Genomic DNA, 20813 nt, shown 5'->3' with positions numbered 1-20813 from the left:
CATCAAATTCTACCGTAAAATAAATGTTAATGTAACTGAGTTATCAGGTTTATTTTCATTTACTAAGCGAAAAAAGACTACGGTTTGATAGTGATGCTATATTATAGATCAATCATAACTCCAACAAGTTTCCTTCAAAACCGTAACGATGATACACAAATGTTATGCAATCGATTGAAACTTCCTTCACATTGTCACCGGCTTGAACACAACACCCGAAATTTAGTAGCTTTTTAATTGAAGCATATACGTGAAACTATCGGACTGTATTAAAAAAGAATTACGCAGATATATGACAGAGAACTGGTCAGATTACAACACAAAAATTAGAATATTAGACTAGAGAAGTAGATAACAGCAAAATTTCAATAAAGGTTTCGTTATTATAAATAAATTGTTTCGAAATTTACAAAACAAACATACAGAAGAACACTGTTTACATAAATTAAAGGAAAGAGATCAAATATATAAAAATGTAAAGAATAAAATACAGAGCAAAGAGATAGAGAAAATGATACAGAGGTGGAAATGATCATCACAGTTTCAAAAGAATTATGTAAACACAAGACTGAAACGAAACAAATCTATCAGTGTAGTATAACAAAAGATATCGTGGAATATATTTTACTGATGCACATATTTAATTATAAGTGTTGCAAATAAATTTTGTTAAATAGATCGGTCATTCCCGCACTCAATTGGAAATAAACAAAGTGTAGTTAATTTGTTAAATTTTTATATACTTCACATCCACTATCATTATTACTGTATCTCTCATTTAGGAATAGGATTAATATGACCGCTAGCAATAGATATCTCATTGTGATCGAATGAGTCATAGTTAAGATCCCTTGGTGTAATAAACCGTAAATGACCATCAGGTGTACGATGTAGGTCAGTTAGTTTTTGGATTACCTCAGAAAGCAAGGGATTATTGCCATACTTCACAATTAACTGACTGCATCTACAGAAAAAAGAATTCATTGAAGAGAGATTATTCAAAAGATGAATGTGGATTTATGAAGAATAAGCGATTTCAGTAGGTGTCATCTAGGATACGGATAAACGAAATGAGATATTCTTTTAAGCTATGCAAATTGATCACTTTCGTTACCTACTCTATTTAGCTCCTCTTATATCATGAAATAAAATGAAAACAGAGTATTCGATTTGTACGAGGATTACTGGACACCATGTACCTAACGATCGTATTCCTTATTTTACAAGAACAACAGTTTTTATTGATTCCTTTTCAGTACAGTTGATGAATTTAATCTGAGTGGTCGATTGTTTTTACTGTTGTGTCGATTGATCATTCTTTGGAATTTAGTTATTTTGCACTTGACGTATGCCCCAGAATTTCTTAAGATTTTACAGTTTCGATACTCACAGACTTTTATTGTTTTCTAACTTGAACACGATATTGATTTATACTCTTAATTCGGATACTTCGCATTAGAGCTTCTATTGACAAGGATCATGATAAAACAAACTCTAATGTAGCTACATACTGTAAAAATATTTTTTCATTAAATTCATTTCCTAACTTAAACACGAACCAAAAAGCATCCACTAAGATGTTTTATACATGTGAACAAGATAAACAGCTCTTACGACACTAAATTCAGTACCCAATAAATGCAACTTTTCATAAAGGAACTACATTTAGTAAACTGGTACAAAATTCTAACTGTCAAAATGTCATACGGGTGAGTTTATGATGGCCAGGACGATTCCAGGCAGATTTTAGGTTGCTGAAAAGCCAAATATACTGTGTCTTGGTCGCAACCTCACATGGAAGGTAGGCTATGTAAGTATGGGTGATTTATTGGTAAGTGAATTATCCAAGGTAACCGTTCACATATCTTGTTTGGGTCAGTGTAATAACATGTATATGCATAATTTTTGCACATAATTATTCACTTTCAATATACAGCTTCCTATCCATTCTTATTGTTTTTACTTTGTATGGTTGGTCGGGCAAGCGTTAGGAAACCTGCAACGTGACTGAACTAGACTGAAGACCACAACAATATAATAACGCCGACTATAATTAACTGAATTTTGCAGTACAAACAAAATACTTAATGGTATTCTCGTCGAAAGCATTTAAAGCAATTTTGCAGAAAACATCAGGAGTTTTGGGCATTGGTGATTCAAATAACGAGAAAAAGAACGCAGCTCTGCTTAGCCCTATGCAACCCATGTCAATCGTTCAACTTTAGTGAACTGTTAGCTCGATTAATACTCAACAGGGTTGCTGAATCTCATTAGAGCTCACAAGTAGTATCATATAGAGTTTTAGATAAAACTTAGGACACTGTTAACTACGATGACAGGATCTGTGAACACCTAAAAACTGTATCTAGTTTTGAAATTAACGTTCGACTCAGTTAACTAGTGAACTCGGCACATTACCTAATGCATATTATATGACCAACATGAATTGCCGGAACTATAGAACGTTGGAGCTGCTGAATTTATATTGTTTTAGACAAGTCAACTAAATATTATGGTATCTGTGACTATAAACACAAATTCTGAAGACCTTATCAAATTCTCACCAATAAAACTGGTTTATCTCAATGATCGAGTGATAAATCAAATAGTTTGTTTGGATCATACCCAAAACTGATTTTCCATCATATTGTAAAATGTGCCAAATAACGTTACCAATTCTGTTATAAAAGGGGAAACTGATACTCTATAAACTTATAGTAAAACTTGACACGAACGCAATAGACCAAGTATCTGTGCTAAATAAATGATGAAGCGAGTTCATTTTGTTTCTTAACCAAATATTTTATTTTGTTGAATGATGAAAGAGTTGAGTCTAAATATCATGTTGTAGCTCAATCACACATTCAAATGGGAAATCAAATAACTAAGTTGTTAAAATTTTATGACAGTATGAAAGTTGTTTTAGACCGTGGTTTTGTTAGATGAGTAGATTTTTTTATGATTACTTAACACAAAATATTGATTGAAAACATTTTGGTCTTATATGCCTTCTTATGACTACTGTTGTAATAGTGGCGTATGCTACCTTCCCTTTTAAACATACACATCAGGACCAAGGACTATCGATGATAGGTTTTGATAATATATTGACCATTGGTTAGAGACCTTTCGTTGTGGTACTTACGGAACATATGGTGTGAAAAATTACCAATCAAAAAAAAATTCAGAACAACAAAACTTATATGTGAAGCATCGACTAAGGATGGCTGCACATACATACATACCTTTCTTCCAACTTAGCTAACTTCAATACAGTTTGTTCTAATGCACCCAACTCTAACAAATGTTTAACACAATAAAGTTTTAATGATGAATTTGAGGTATGTTGTGAGAGAATATTCATCACTTGGTTGTCATCAGGATAATCGTTAATGGCACGAACAATAGGATAACTGAATTTTCCTTCAGTTAAATCTTCTGCGAATGTTTTTTTTCTATGATACTAGAAATAGGTAGTTAAAAAATAATAATGTTGACTATGATAAAAATTTAAGCACTGAGTAGGGGTACGATGCGTTGTAACTGATTCATAAAGTATTGAAACAAATAAATCAATAGTATAGTAGATAGTTTGAGGAAATAGACACGAAATCACATACCTAGTTTACGTGCTATTTAGCACTCGTCAACACCCAATGATCAATTAGTTGTAAAGACATATTGGTCCTACAGGGTCAGTTATGACTCAAATAGCTGTGTTAACGTCTTCAGCTGTGAAGCTGGGTGATGGGGATTCAAACACTAAAGGAAGCATCAGTAATCTCCGAACTTCGGGCACGCCAACTAATCGTGACCTAAGTCAAAAGTTTGCTGTAGACTAACTCAAACCGCTTAAGAGCTCAACATACCGCACGCGATGTCGAGTCACTCAAACTGATGAACAACAGTCAGTCAGTTAGTAACAACGTAGAACTTCGTACGTACGTACATCAGTTCGAGTTGGTACACCACATTAGCACAGAGATAGAGTGGTCGATTTAAATACCATAGTGGTAGATGTAGTGAAATTATAAGCTGTAATCAGAAAAATTAGGGTTTGAAGATGTTATTCAAGGAGTATAATCCAGTGAAATAAATTTGGAAAGAGAAAAAAGAAAGGGACATGAAGAATTCAGATTAGAATTCGGGAGAACACAAAGAGTGGATGCACCTGCGCCATTGCAAACGATTTTGAGCTATGTCATTCAGGGTCTCTAACCATCGGTCGCTATCATCTCGCAGTCCCCAACCGGCTAGTCTACACCTGCCAATATGACTCAGTCTACTTGTCAGTGAATTCACGGACTTGTGCCATGTTTTGGTCTGGTCACCCCTAGCTTTCTTCCAATCTACTCCTACACCATTGAATATTACACATCGGAGCAGTCGGTGGTTGGCCATACGTAACATGTGTCCCAGTCATCTCAGCTGAAGTTTCACTATTTCATCAATTGATTTGCCATCCTTACCTAGTACCCGTTTCCTAACAGAGACGACGAAGAGGTCACGACGAGTGTTCCTATCTTTCCGAGTCCTTACTGTCCCGTTTAGTCGGACAACGCACAAACGACTGTCTACTGGGATCCAGTCTAAGAGAGCTAGCTCTGTCCTAGGACTCAATGCTATACGTACGTCGGCGAGGCCACGGGAAGCAGTATCAGGGCTTCCAGATACAAGAAGTGTGAATTGAGATGGTTCTTTATTTTGATATGGTGAGGTCAAATGAATGACACTACTCGGATCCTGTATGCGCGTTTCAGAGGCGCAGCACACATGAATGGCGCGAGAATCTGAAGTCCTAACCAAGGAAGCCTGTTGTCCTATTTGTCACAGCGTTCGGACGTTAAAAGCTCCTACATGTAGTTTAGAGTGTGCGTGCGAGGTGATAAAGGGACGTGAGAAGGGTTAGTCGTTGAGATAAGAGAGTTTTTAGGAGGTGTGGAGAGGATTTGACTGTGACCAACTTGGTCTCGTGTGCTGTTACGGGTATGAGTGCTGATATCATTTCCCGGCCGCCCATACAGTTGAAGGGTATTTCTTGAGGAACCTGAAAAGGAAATCGGACTAGTGTTGGTCTTATTGACCTGGAAGCGTGACCGCAGAGCCTAAGGGACAACTGCTTGAGGCCAGTCACGCACAGCCTTTATATGGGAAGTTTTCAACGTGATAGCTCTGTTTTTCAAAAGGCCTTACCACCGGAGACAAAAATCCGCGAAGTGTGACATTTTTAGGGTCGACATTTTCTAATCCTTTCCTTCCTTGTGATAAAGCAGCATCGCTGTTATGCTGGTTGTCCGAGGGGAACACCTTACTGCTGTCACACCCCTCTATAGTCAGCAGTACGACTTCGCCTTCAGACCTTTGGTTTGTTGATTTTAGTCTTACCGTTCTTCAATCGACCTACCTGGCATGGTAGAACCTACAGGAGCATATGTTCCAGCCAATATAGCCCGGTTGGATCATCACGATAGGCAAGCCCAAACACCGCGTCAAGGTAGCAGCTACGGTCGGGTGATGAACATATTACAACTTGACCGACATAATTCGATCGGTACAATATCAGTAAACAAACATCACATTGGTCACTAGCTCCATGATCAGGCAACTGTAAATCAAAAGTACTGACGCCCATCCTTTAATAAAATGGTAGTTGCGTAAACCATGAGATGTATGACGCCGATCAAATAATTTTAAAAACACTTACTCAGTATGAGACTCGGAAGTTTGATAATTAATTTTTTTAATTCAGATGTCAACTGAGATATACAACAAACGTAAGATGATTAAGAAACCAAGTCTTATTTTTGCCACTACATTATACTTCGTTAAGCAATGGATTTACTGGGTTCAATTTTTTAGTTTACATCGAAATTTGATTATACCAGTTGATGAAATGTTTTGCACTGGATATTTATTTTGTCATCGTTTTGAGACTACATACAAAGTACACACGCCCCATAATCCCACGCCTCATGAGAATTGCCTTAGAAAATCCCTACAAGATCACTTCAATTTAAAGAGTGTAAATCATAAGTCACCTTGCAATTAATTGAATCATTTTGTAATAAAACTCATTAAGACTATATATCTAAAACGATATTCTTATTTCCACCTCGAGGATTTAAAACAATGAAAATGCAACGTACAATATGGAAGTGGAAGTCTAGTTGGAATATAGACTATGTTTTTTTTAACAAGAAGTACTAAGTAGTATACAAACGAGTTGTTATAGTTCACTACAACAACCTTCATGGTGTTCGGCCATAGGTAGAAAGTTTTGCTGACACATCAATATTAGGAAAAAGACGATGCAGACCCACTACACTAACATCTTGTGATTAGTGAAAAACCTGCACCATGCAATTCAAAATACGAAAACATTCTTATATATATTACTTAACAAAAGGCAAGTTTACACAACTTACACTTAAATCAACTAAATTTGCATAATCGTCACGAATTTGGTAAAACAGACCAATCACATCCAAAAGAGGTTTATAATCTCTATGGTAAATAGACAAGTCAGAAGATCACAGATCGCAAGTTTTTAAAAAAGGAACTACCTTTAAGCATAAGATTTGAATAGCCATTATGTTTCAATATAAATATATATAAGTAAGAAACCAGACTGCTCAAATTTCCCGGCACTTATTGACAAAAACTTTTGTTTTAGAAGACAAATTATATACAATAATCAAGTGTACTTGCACACTTTCATAAAATATTTACCATCTACCTTATAAATCTAATCTTAATTACTGAATAATACAGGAAGTAACCGCAGTGGATGGCATATTTGTTTCTCTACCTGTCTGTAACACAGAGTTCACAAATTCAATATATTAGGTAACTAAAACAAATATTATGTGAGAATAATTGACTGCAAACATTTACAGATGAATATGAATGAAAGGTAATCACTATTTAGAAATTTTTATGCACATCTTTTGAACATTAACAGTCAGTCAGCTACAACGTAAGACTAGGCACATATATGCATCGGTCCACGTTGCCACACCTCATTAGCACAACAAGATGAACACCGAATTCATAGAAGCAGTTAATGCAGAGGTGGTAATATATAAAAGAAAGATTGCAATAAGGATATAGTACAGGAAGAAAGAATTAGTTCGTAGAAAGAAAGATATGAAGCGATTTCAATCTCTTAGTTTAAGGGAAGACAAAGAGTGTATATACCCACGGCATTGTGATCGATTCTGAGCCATTTCACTCACAGTCTCCAACCATTGGTTACGATAGTCACGCGGACCCCAACAAAGTATTCTGCATCTACCAACATGGCTCAGACTAGAAGTTAGTGACTTCAAGCACTGATGTCACGTTTTGGTTTGGTCGCCCCTAACTTCCGACCATTCCCAACACTAGTCAGCATTGCGCGTCGTGGTAATCGGTGTTCAGGCACACGTAACACGTGGCCCAACCATCTCAGTCGATGAAGATTCACAACCTCATAAACTGACTTACCACCATTCCCCAATACCCTGCGTCTAACCTCACTATTACATACCCGGTGATCCCAGCAGATGCGAGCAATATTTCTAAGACATCTGTGGTCAAATACCAGTAACTTACGAGTATCTTCTACTCTTAATGGCGATGTTTCGCAGCCGTAAAGTAGAACAGAACGAACTACCGAGCAGTACACTCATCCCTTAATTGATAGACAGATATCTCGCCTTCGCCATAGGTGACGTAAGTTGGCAAAAGCCAATCGAGCTTTTCGAATCCCTGTAGAGATCTCATCAGACACCAATCCATTAGGGCTGATCAGACTTCCAAGATAAGTGAAGTTGTCTACGCGATCGACTACTTCACTCCCTATCCTTAGTTCAGGTGTTGACGCAGACCGGTCCTGAAGCGAATATAAAACGAGGATTTCGTTTTAGTGTTGAATACTTTGTGTTGACAATTCTTTATTATAATCAAATACATACTTCTGAATAAAGCGATGTTCACTAATAGCATCAACAGTAGTGTGGTGCATACTATCAACAAGACAGACTGTAAGTAATATGAATCGGAACGTGGTGAGGAAGCTGTCACAGTCGACAGACAGAAGTTTCAGTAAGTCGGAAAGCATGGCGTAGGTAGAACGCTTAAAAACTGGAAGAAAATACAGCTTAGAACTAACTAGACTGCAGAACACACAGAAAGATACAAATGGATGGTCAGAGGTTGTGTATACATATCATACGTTGTAATTTCCCCACTCTTGGCCATACCAGGACATTTGGGGGCCTTTACTTTACAGTAGTATCACAGAATGGACCTGAGTACTTCAAACAATATTGGTCAAATCTATATGGTCTTTTTTGGTTACGGAGGGACAATAAAGTTCCATTGATGTTTATGCTCACAAATATTTACAAGTGTAGTTAGATGAACAATATATATAACTAATTTTATTTCATTTTGACATTGATTTTAATTAACGGAAGAAACACTAACAAATTTGCTAATTATAAGGGCTTAATTTTAATTCTCAAAATCAATGCTCCCAAAAGAATAGCGTACTAGTGTTATCATTCTACTTTTTAATATCCCGCAAACATAATACTTCACTTGACTAGTCCGGAATCAGAACATGAATTGAAATTACATGAAAATAAATTCCAGAAAATCCGGATAACAAAAGATGATGGCGTAAAAATGTGAGCATTTGTATAAACTTCATACAAGAATCTTCTACTGTCTTCTCATCTGGGAGGATTACAATATCTACATGGAAGTCTCTAATTGAAATATCAAAATATAAGATATAGATATCAATCTAGTGTTCAAACCTGTAACGGAATTGCTAAATATGGAAAGCATAAAATAGCTTCAACATGAAATTTGATGAAACGTACTCAAATGACAATTTACATTATTATTATTGTTATTACTAGTATTATTATTATTATTGTTATATCACACAAAGATATTTTAAAACATTTCAAAGTAAATCAGTGGGAATATCTAATTTCTTCATGAACAGACAGAAATTAATTTGATGTATACCGTTTAAAATATTTAATTGAGTGAAAAATGGACAGTTATCTTAACGTACGTTTGATTTTCAGAGAACAATTGCATTAGACGAACACCTAGACTGAACAGACCACCAGTTTCTGGAAACAAAGTTGAGGTTAAACATGTATTATTTAAAATGAAAAAAACAAAGCGCTCAAGTACACCAATACACAATACAAACAGAATACTTGGTTGTGAACACCTCAATAGAAAGATTAGAAACTAGAAAACGACAATATACAACAAATCTTCAACTTCCTAACTCCTGGAATTCACTCAGAATTGAAACTATCTCATAAAAAGCTATGTTAAAGAAATAGTTTTTAAAACTTATTACATAACCTTAATAGGTGAAAGTAATGTAATGTACCAACATTTTCGAGTATCATAACAACTGAGCTACTTTAATTAGTGCAACTATGAGAAAAATACAATGAATAAACTCTTAAGATATACTAAATTCACACCGATCGTGACACAAATCATAAACATTAAGCGGAACATACATCTGTGTAAGTACTTTAGAACACATATGAATTAACGATTTCAAAATAAGTAACAAAACGATTGATAACTGATAGCAATAGAATAAACAGTCAGTCAGTCAGCTACAACGTAGGACCAGACACATACATGCATCGGTCCAAGTTGCCACACCTCATTGGCACAGCAAGACGAACACCGAATTCATAGAAGCAGTTAACTCAATGATGTAATATACAAAGGAAAGATTTTGTGTAAGGATATAGTACAGGAAGAAAGAATTAGTTCGTAGAAGGCATAAAGTAATCATAGTTTAAGGGAAGACAAAGAGTGTATATACCCACGGCATTGTGATCGATTCTGAGCCATTTCACTCACAGTCTCCAACCATTGGTTACGATAGTCACGCGGACCCCAACAAAGTATTCTGCATCTACCAACATGGCTCAGACTAGAAGTTAGTGACTTCAAGCACTGATGTCACGTTTTGGTTTGGTCGCCCCTAACTTCCGACCATTCCCAACACTAGTCAGCATTGCGCGTCGTGGTAATCGGTGTTCAGGCACACGTAACACGTGGCCCAACCATCTCAGTCGATGAAGATTCACAACCTCATAAACTGACTTACCACCATTCCCCAATACCCTAAGCCTAACCTCACTATTACATACCCGGTGATCCCAGCAGATGCGAGCAATATTTCTAAGACATCTGTGGTCAAATACCAGTAACTTACGAGTATCTTCTACTCTTAATGGCGATGTTTCGCAGCCGTAAAGTAGAACAGAACGAACTACCGAGCAGTACACTCATCCCTTAATTGATAGACAGATATCTCGCCTTCGCCATAGGTGACGTAAGTTGGCAAAAGCCAATCGAGCTTTTCGAATCCCTGTAGAGATCTCATCAGACACCAATCCATTAGGGCTGATCAGACTTCCAAGATAAGTGAAGTTGTCTACGCGATCGACTACTTCACTCCCTATCCTTAGTTCAGGTGTTGACGCAGGCCAGTCCTGAAACAACAACTTGCATTTAGAGGGGGAGAAGCACATCCCAAACATCCTGGCATTGTTGCTCAGTGCTACCAACAGATACTGCATTTTATCAGTGTCTTCACCAAACAGGACTATATCATCTGCGTATTCTAAGTCGATAAGTGGACCTCCTGGTAGGAGATCAATGCCCGAAAATTCAGTCGATGAGAGCATTGTTTCCATCAGTATGTCTATGACGAAGCTAAACAAAAAGGCGAAAGTGGACAGCCTTGCCAGACACCACTTGAGGTTGCAAAAGCAGATGACAGTTCGCTGTAAGCTCTCACTCGAGTAAAGAGCCTTCACAAGGTTTATGTACTTCTGAGGTACGCCTTTCAATGACACACTGCCACAGAGCCTCTCGGTCCACGGAGTCAAGTGCTGCTTTTAAATTAAGGAAAACTATCATTGTCGGACGCCGATAAGCGTGTCTGAGTTCTAAAACCTGACGAATAGTGAATACGTGGTCGATGTAGCCACGACCACGTTTGAAGCCAACCAGATTTTCTCGTGTTTGAAGTTCACGAGTCTTTGTTAAGCGTCCGACAATTATTGAGGCTAGTATTTTGAATGCTATATTAGTCAAACTGATCTCCCTATGGTTATCACAGGATGATTTGGACCGCTTCTTATATATTGGGACAACCAGTGACTGCGACCAGTTAGATGGAATTACATTCAGTTCCCAAAGCTAGGCTAAAATATTAATCAAATAGACCATATTACCATCAGTCATCGTTGGAGAGGGTCGGTACAAGATTGTCGCTCATTATGGAGTACCTGCTTGGACTCCGATCATGCGCTAATACGGGTAAGCATCTGCTTGCGCCTCACTGGACGCAAAAAAGCCACATTAAAAAGACCCATTAGAACTGAATTGAGTAACGAGAAAACCAAAAGTAGGTCCCAGGAAGAACTGAGGTCACACTTAGGTAGTTCTGAAAACGAGGCTGACCCAGATGTTGCTTGGAAAGATATACAAGCAGCTGTGGAAGCAGCAGTGACATCTGTTAGCGACTTAAACCACAGAGTTTCAAAGAACCAGTGGATTTCTTCAAAGTCTATCACACTGATGAGTTCTCGCAAACTCGTCCCATCAGGTTCCGAACATGAGGAAGAGCGACAACAAATCAGATCTAGGTTAAGAAAAAGTCTAAGAAACGACCGTGAGCAGTGGTGGGCATCGAAAGCAAAAGAGATGGAAAAGGCGGCGACTATAGGGAATACAAGACAGCTTTACAGACTAATAAAAGAAACTGGAATTAATAAGTCAAGTGTAAGTGAGATTATATCGGAAAAAGACGACACCCTCATCTGCTCTCAGTCCAGACGTTTAGAACGATGGGCGGAACATTTCAGAGAACAGTTCAGCTGGCCTTCAGCTACTCTACAACTACCCTCCATTCCCAGACAGTGTGAATGGAACATTGAAGTAGGTCCCCCAACTCTTGCTGAAGTTCAAAAGGCTATAGTTAATCTGAAACGAGGAAGGGCAGCTGGTCCAGATGGATTGGCTCCAGAGGTCTTTAAGGATGGTGGTCCAATTTTAGCGATTAGGTTGACTAATATTTTAGCTAAAATCTGGGAGTTAGACGTTATTCCATCTGACTGGTCACAATCACTTATCGTCCCAATATATAAGAAAGGGTCAAAATCATCCTGTGACAACCACAGAGGGATTAGTTTAACTAATATAATATCTAAAATACTAGCCTCGATAATTATCAGACGCCTAACTAAGACTCGTGAACTGCAAACACGAGAGAACCAAGCTGGCTTTAGACCTGGTCGTGGCTGCACCAACCATATATTCACCATTCGTCAGGTTCTAGAACACAGACATACGTATCGGCGTCCGACAATGGTGGTCTTTCTCGACTTAAAAGCAGCATTTGACTCCGTGGACCGCGAGATTCTGTGGCAGTGTCTGTCATCGAAAGGCGTACCTCGGAAGTACATAAACCTTGTAAAGGCTCTTTACTCGAACACTACTAGTCGAGTCAGAGCTTATGGGGAACTGTCATCTACCTTTGCAACCTCAAGTGGTGTCCGTCAAGGCTGTCCACTTTCGCCTTTTTGTTTAGCTTCGTCATAGACATACTGATGGAAACAATGCTCTCATCGACTGAATTTTCGGGCATTGATCTCCTACCAGGAGGTCCACTTATCGACTTAGAATACGCAGATGATATAGTCCTGTTTGGTGAAGACACTGATAAAATGCAGTATCTGTTGGTAGCACTGAGCAACAATGCCAGGATGTTTGGGATGTGCTTCTCCCCCTCTAAATGCAAGTTGTTGTTTCAGGACTGGCCTGCGTCAACACCTGAACTAAGGATAGGGAGTGAAGTAGTCGATCGCGTAGACAACTTCACTTATCTTGGAAGTCTGATCAGCCCTAATGGATTGGTATCGGACGAAATCTCAGCACGGATTCGGAAAGCTCGATTGGCTTTTGCCAACTTACGTCACCTATGGCGAAGGCGAGATATCCGTCTATCAATAAAAGGACGAGTATACTGCGCGGCAGTCCGTTCTGTTTTAATTTACGGCTGCGAAACATCGCCATTAAGAGTAGAAGACACTCGTAAGCTACTAGTATTTGACCACAGATGCCTTAGAAATATTGCTGGCGTCTGCTGGGATCACCGGGTATGTAATAGTGAGGTTAGACGCAGGGTATTAGGGAATGATGGTAAATCAGTTTATGAGGTTATGAATCTTCATCGACTGAGATGGTTGGGCCACGTGTTACGTATGCCTGAACACCGATTACCACGACGTGCAATGCTATCCGGTATTGGAAATGGTTGGAAGAAAGTTAGGGGCGGCCAAACCAAAACGTGGCATCAGTGCTTGAAGTCACTAACTTCTAGTCTGAGCCATGTTGATAGATGCAGACTACTTGGTTGGGGTCCGCGTGACTATCGTAACCAATGGTTGGAGACTCTTGGTGACATGGCTCAGAATCGATCACAATGGCGTCGGTGTATACACTCCCTGTCTTCCCTTAAACTAAGAGGTTAAAATCGCTTCATACCTTTCTTTCTACGAACCAATTCTTTCTTCTTGTACTATATCTCTATATGCAATCTTTCTCATATATATTACTACCTTTGACCTAACCACTGCTATGAATTCGGTGTTCATCTTGTTGTGCTGATGCGGTATGGCAACCTGGACCGATGCACATATGTGCCTGGTCCTACGTTGTAGCTGACTGACTGACTGAATCGCTAAAACTGGATCACCATCCTTAAACACCTCTGGAGCCAATCCATCCGGACCAGCTGCTCTTCCTCGTTTCAGATTAACTATATTTTTTTGGACTTCCATCGGAGTCGGGAGCGGCTACTTCAATGTTTCATTTAGGTTGTTTGGGAATGGTTGGTAGTTGTAGAGTAGAGTTAATCATTATAATATGGATAATCTACTTTGTATTGAGGTATTTTGTAACCATATTCTGGTGAGATCAAACTTAATACGTAGTAAAAAGCAAAGACAAATTACTCCGAACACTGGCACAGCTACGATAAATTTGAAGTGAAAATACCAGTCTTTATAGAGATGATACAAATGGACGAAAATAATAAAATAACTTAAAAATATGTAGCATTACAATCAGTAGCAGTGAATGTTAGGAGTACTTGGATATATTTACTGTCACACTAATGTTTCATTATACATTGTATTCATTGTGGCAATATTTACTGAATGTTCATTTAATAAAATACTTAAAATATACTAAATATCTATCTCAAGTGAAAAATATGTAGGCAATAGAAACGACTATAAATTACTTCATAATTCATTAAACTTACTACATAATACCATAGCCTCGTATTCTGATTCTGATGGACACTTAAAAGAGGAGCGCCAAAATATATCCATACCTTGTCCACGATGCAATACAAGCATTTGCTCTAAAAGTTCAAATGAAACAACTTCACTTTTACTCAACAAACCAGACTTGATAACACTGAATTCTGATAGCAAAACAAAAAAGCATACAGGAAGCTGTTATTGTGGTAAAGTATAACCGTCCCAATGATAAGACCGATGAATTTACATCACGAGTCAGTTCGTATATACTACATCAGTCTAATAATAGCTTAGATATATATTTTATACATATCCCGACCGTTTTTGCTACATTGACGTGGTGGTCGGGCTTGCCCATCGTGATGAACCAACCGAGCTATACTGGCTGGAACAATCATTTTTTAATATCCTACCATGCCAAACAGGTCTGCTGAAGAGCGATAAGACTAAAAGCAACAAACCCAACGTCCGAAGGCGAAGTCGTACTGCTGACTGTACAGAGGTGTGACAGCAGTAAGGTGTCCCCTCCAGACAACTAGCATAACGGCGATGCTGCCTTTCCACAAGGAGAAGTGGGGTTAGCAAAGGTCGACCCTAAAAATGCACACCTCGCCTTTTCCCACAGATATCCGTCTCCGGCTGCAAGGTCCCAACAAGTACGGAGCTAACACGAAAACTGCTTACAAAAGGTCGTGTGTGACTGGCCTCAAGCAGTTGTCTCTTGGGCACTGTGGTCACGCTCTCAGGTCACCAAGACCACCTCTAATCCGATTTCCTTTCCAGATACCTCCAGAAGAACCCTTGCACGATGTGGGCGACCGGGAAGTGATAACCGCACTCATACCTCTAACAGCACTCAAGACTTTATTCATAATCAACGTCTTCCTTCGGTTCCTATTATTTTTCCTACGGCGACCTTCAGCACTAAAGTTCCTCTTTTGACTTCCTCCTCAAATGTCATCATAGCCAACGATTCTAGCGCGCAAAACACTGTCCCAGGTCTACTGAAACCTCGCTCCAAACTACACATTGGAGCCCTCAAATTACGCACACTATGTCAAATCGGTCAGCAGGCCTCTTAGGCTGAGACTAGAATCTCGTACCATTGATGAATACTGCGTCTCCGAAACACGTATACTGGATCCTAGTGTGGTCTTTCACTTGACCCCACCTCGCCAAAACGAAGAGCCGATGAGATACACCCTCCGTGTATCTGGCGACCCGATGGTCAGTTCGTGTGGACTGGAAGGTGCAGAAATAGCACTAAGCACGAGGGCGGAACAAGCACTATGAGAGTGGATCCCCGTTAACCGTCGTCTATGTGTTGTTCGATTAAACGGATCCGTAAGAACTCGAAAGGATAGGGAAACACGTCGTTGCATTTTCGTCGTTTCTGCCTACGCTCCCACTGACTGCGACACGGATGGAGTGAAAGATGACTTTTACAGAAAGCTAAACGCTCAGACATAGTACTCGTAGCAGGTGACTTTAATCCCCAGATGGGTAGCTTAAACCAAGCAGAAAGACATTTAGGTGGGTATTTTAGTATCCCACCTCAGCGAACAGATAATAGTGATCGTCTGCTGCAACTGTGCTCAGACAATCGTTTATTTTTAGCAAACACAAATTTTAAGCATGAGAGACATCGTCTAACATGGCGACCCCCAGCACCAAACCAACGATGGACTCAAATAGACCATATTACCATCAGTCATCGTTGGAGAGGGTCGGTACAAGATTGTCGCTCATTATGGAGTACCTGCTTGGACTCCGATCATGCGCTAATACGGGTAAGCATCTGCTTGCGCCTCACTGGACGCAAAAAAGCCACATTAAAAAGACCCATTAGAACTGAATTGAGTAACGAGAAAACCAAAAGTAGGTCCCAGGAAGAACTGAGGTCACACTTAGGTAGTTCTGAAAACGAGGCTGACCCAGATGTTGCTTGGAAAGATTTACAAGCAGCTGTGAAAACAGCGGTGATATCTAATAGTGACTTAAACAAAAGGGTTACAAAGAACCATTGGATTCTTTCAAGGTCTGTTGCACTGTTGGATTCTCGTAAACTCGTCCCATCAGGCTCTGAACACGATGATGAAAGAAAGAAAATCAGATCTAGGTTAAGCAAAAGTCTAAGGAACAACCGTGAGCAGTGGTGGGCATCGAAACAAAGAGACGGAAAAGGCGGCGGCTATGGAGAACACAACACAACTCTTCAGATTCATGGAAGAAACTGGAACTAAAAGGTCAAGTGTGAAACTATCTTGGAAAAAGACGACACGACATTGAAGTAGCCGCTCCCGTCTCCGATGGAAGGGATGTGTGTACTGCTCGGTAGTTCGTTCTGTTCTACTTTACGGCTGCGAAACATCGCCATTAAGAGTAGAAGATACTCGTAAGTTACTGGTATTTGACCACAGATGTCTTAGAAATATTGCTCGCATCTGCTGGGATCACCGGGTACGTAATAGTGAGGTTAGACGCAGGGTATTAGGGAATGGTGGTAAATCAGTTTATGAGGTTGTGAATCTTCATCGACTGAGATGGTTGGGCCACGTGTTACGTGTGCCTGAACACCGATTACCACGACGCGCAATGCTGACTAGTGTTGGGAATGGTCGGAAGTTAGGGGCGACCAAACCAAAACGTGACATCAGTGCTTGAAGTCACTAACTTCTAGTCTGAGCCATGTTGGTAGATGCAGAATACTTTGTTGGGGTCCGCGTGACTATCGTAACCAATGGTTGGAGACTGTGAGTGAAATGGCTCAGAATCGATCACAATGCCGTGGGTATATACACTCTTTGTCTTCCCTTAAACTATGATTACTTTATGCCTTCTACGAACTAATTCTTTCTTCCTGTACTATATCCTTACACAAAATCTTTCCTTTGTATATTACATCATTGAGTTAACTGCTTCTATGAATTCGGTGTTCGTCTTGCTGTGCCAATGAGGTGTGGCAACTTGGACCGATGCATGTATGTGTCTGGTCCTACGTTGTAGCTGACTGACTGCCTGATATATATAATTAAAATCTCTGTCCTCGAGAACTTACATTAGATTAATGAGTATGGATTATACCATAAACCGTCCAAAATTATTCTAGCATATCAGTAGACAGTGTACCGAATAACTCAAGTCACCACTTTAAACAACTTCATATTGCACCAACGATCAATAAACCAAACCTTCTTCTATAGGTTAAAAACCAGACTGTTAGTTCAATGCAGAAATAATTTGCTCAGAAACATGCTTTAAATGAAAACGAGAACGGACAGCTTTGTAGTGACTGAAAAATGTCCAGATACCAATCTCAGCTTATGAAAATACTGAAGTGTACGTTTTTGATAAATCAACGTTAACCAGAAATATTATGCAGAACAGCGAAATTGTCAAAGAGAAAAATCTAACTGGTATCAGTGGTGAAACCCAGGACATACCACTTAAGTCGCAAGTTATCCATTACAGTGAAATAGTTCCGAAAATTAAAGGAATCAAATAAGTAAGATAAGAGATTCACAATAGAATCGCAAAATAACACGAATCTTATAGTTTACATTGCTAATGACCTTAAACATTGGAAAACAGAAAGCACTGGACAGCGGTTTCGTTCTGGTATTGGACTTACTAATAGTGTGGAGTCATTGAATTGAAAAGATCGAACCCAGGACATTCAATCCTCACGACGAGTACTTAGACGCTAGACAACTGGCCCGACACAACCAGTTATTTACGTGATCGAACTATAATGGACTTGGGATACTGAGAGATCGGCATTCATAGCCAGTGGTGATATTTGTCTTAAACTCGACATAGTTAAACTCCAAAAATTACTTTTCAATAAATCTCCTGGAATTACCACCTGCGCTTAGTCACTAGTGAGCACATGCTTATTACTATGAGAGTTTATAGACTGCTAAATTTCGTCATTTTATTCTACGGAGACCTGAAGGCCCTGGCCGTCTAAGACAATTCCGAGATTTAAGTCATGAAATTCAGAAATTTACACAAACTCCTGTAGAAATAATAACATCAATCTATGTTTCGTAGCTAAAGTCATTATCAATATCTAATCAATATACAATCACACCAACCAAACATTTCTTAGAAAATATAACTATTAAGCACCTGTAAATATTTTTACCGATTCAGGACGTTCTAGTAGAGATAATTTTTCTAGGGCAAGAAAATAAGCATAGTTTGCGGAATTGATAGACGGTGCGACTCCAAAAATACAATGAGCAGCTGGTTTACCACGCCGTAAGTGAGAACCGTCTTCGATGTCATCAATACTAAAAATTTAAATCAAAAACGAATTTTTATCACTATAAAGACCAAAACAATCAAAACACACTGATTTCCTCATTAATTATATATATATATAACTTTACTCAACCTTTATGAGCAAATCCACATATGAACAAGAATTCAAGTATGACTGAGACGAATTTGGAAAATACTTATACGACATTTTATCGGAAATGAAGATGAAATATACAAATATTGATAACATGAAATTTCTTTTCACGAAGTACGGGTTTATGTACTTAATTTTGAGTTAAGAGACTTATATGAGGGCTAGCGATAAAATCCAGTTATCTAAGCCAAGTTAAGTGTAACGATATTTGACTCAGTAGTTGACAAGCACGTAACTGAACCACTGAATTATCACCACACAAATTAATGAAATTATAAGTGTTAATATTGTTAACTACAAATTGTTTTATCAGATCTCATAAAACACGACCAAACTTTGTACAGATATGCCATACAAGCATTCAACCTAAAGAACAGATTCTCATAAGTCACCATAGACGATGACCCAACTTGGATGAGTCATATCAGTGTGAACAACACAAACTATAAGATTTGCTTTCTACAGTACGTAAACGATACGAGGAAACCTGTAGCATGAGTGGCATCAGTGGGTCTCATGTTTGAAACTAGCATTACCCACTTAGGCATAACGAGTGGGGTAGTAACACGAATCCACAAAGCTACAGTTGATAAATGAGATTTGATCAAGGTAGTTCACCGGAATGACAAAATTTTCAGCAAATCCTACCAGTAACAAATCTTTGATACCAAGAGAAACTAAACAAAACCGACTTGCTACTTACAAATAATCAGTAACAAACAGAATCCTGATAGACTACTCAAAAACTTCGTATAAACACAATAGTCAGGCGAATTTCGCCTAAAATGTGTTAATAAAAATGGAGGCAAAGTTTTGGAATAAAGCCTTTTCGATTCAGGAGCACCATCTTTACATATGCACCGATGGGCCGGTGATGGCTTTCAACCATAAACTTATTTCAGACTCTCACCCACCCCCCGATTGACACATTCTAAACATTCGGGCAGGACTTCTAGGGAAAATAGACAAACCAAGGTTGAGCATATGAATCTACATGTGGTTCCTGAGTTTTATTTAGTAATATATTGGTGTTTGAAATCAGAAATCGTTAGAGCCAATACAGACGACCGCCTCATCCTACATGTAGGTTAGAAATTACTGGCAATCTGAGCCGTGTAAGCTTTTCATCTAGGACCTCAGACACGAGAAGCCGGTAGCCAGGTACAAAATGTGATTGTTAGTATCCAATCACAGTAGCACGTGTGCATACTGTTTTCATTTCTGGATTCCAGGTCTCATTGTCCAGGCTTTTTACCCATCCTAACTGTTTTTATTTGTTCTATCCTAGGAGTCTTACTTCGGGGAAACATAGAATTGTACCTCATTATCATAATGTACGCGCAAGAAAGAGATAATTACGATCAATAGGGTACAAGTCCTGCATTCCACACAAAAATTGATTTCGACAGTAAAGTGACGTAGTTTTGGTGCAATTCGAAGAACCCATCAGAGTTCCATTACTTCACTATCTTGAAAACTGGGGAGTGTAATGATGTAGTACTGTTATTATCAACATCGAGTGAAATTTTGTCTACAACACCCATACATTTGAGTAACCCATTGACTAGTAAGCGCGTTAGACTTGCAAGTCTGTGGTAGAAAAAACCAAATCCCAGATTCTTAAATCACCAATTTACTAAAGAATACTTACGTATATGTGTGTATGCTAGGTATTACTGGTAACTGCAATAAACTCATGAAAAGACTTACATCAAACTGGCGTTGTGCAGCATTTGGATTACACTTGATATGACACTCAAAACACTTTCAGGAACTTTTAGCCAGTAATTAAAGGCTGCCACCAATGCACTGCGAATTCCTTTCCCATTTGTACTACATATGTAACTATATGGTTCCATAACCACCTGCTGTACATGGAGAAAACACTGAGACCTACTTTTTCAGCAGTCTTGTCAAATTCAAGGCCACTTCGTTTTGCATCCATTACTGAATATTTTTGTCTCACTCGGTTGAGCGTGTCTCCTGGCGCGGTGAGCAATGGTCGTTTGTTGGAGGCT

The 20813-nt window shown here is 38.9% G+C and overlaps 1 protein-coding gene across 2 annotated transcripts; it reads right to left on the bottom strand.

The window, feature by feature from the left end:
• Positions 1–83: 83 nt before the first annotated feature.
• On the bottom strand, positions 84–20803 carry GGPS1_1 (Geranylgeranyl pyrophosphate synthase). 2 transcript variants are annotated; one of them, XM_051210539.1, is made up of 8 exons: positions 20693–20803; positions 20506–20640; positions 18507–18670; positions 14375–14476; positions 9071–9131; positions 6426–6504; positions 3246–3463; positions 84–964 (listed from the first exon to the last, which is right to left on the bottom strand). In XM_051210539.1, exons 1-8 carry the CDS (start codon positions 20734–20736, stop codon positions 775–777), a joined length of 993 nt encoding a protein of 330 aa, XP_051070540.1. In that variant the 5' UTR covers positions 20737–20803; the 3' UTR covers positions 84–774. The 2 variants fall into 2 exon arrangements, with proteins under 2 accessions (XP_051070540.1, XP_051070539.1); XM_051210538.1 differs by lacking the exons at positions 6426–6504; positions 9071–9131 and having other exon boundaries at positions 18523–18670; positions 20506–20803.
• Positions 20804–20813: the final 10 nt, after the last annotated feature.

Source organism: Schistosoma haematobium, chromosome ZW (genome assembly GCF_000699445.3).
Source record: "Schistosoma haematobium chromosome ZW, whole genome shotgun sequence".
In the NCBI taxonomy this organism is placed as follows: Eukaryota; Metazoa; Platyhelminthes; class Trematoda; order Strigeidida; family Schistosomatidae; genus Schistosoma; species Schistosoma haematobium.
The sequence above is the reverse complement of the archived record's forward strand: the minus strand, read 5'-3'. Positions and strand labels throughout refer to the sequence as shown.

Coding starts and splice junctions, on each gene's coding strand:
- GGPS1_1 (XM_051210539.1), bottom strand. CDS start 20,736: ATGCAAAACGAAGTGGCCTTGAATTTGACAAGACTGCTGAAAAA. Junction 18,671..20,505: donor CTGCACAACGCCAGTTTGAT/GTAAGTCTTTTC, acceptor TTAAATTTTTAG/TATTGATGACATCGAAGACG. Junction 3,464..6,425: donor CAAATTTAGTTGATTTAAGT/GTAAGTTGTGTA, acceptor ACCTATTTCTAG/TATCATAGAAAAAAAACATT.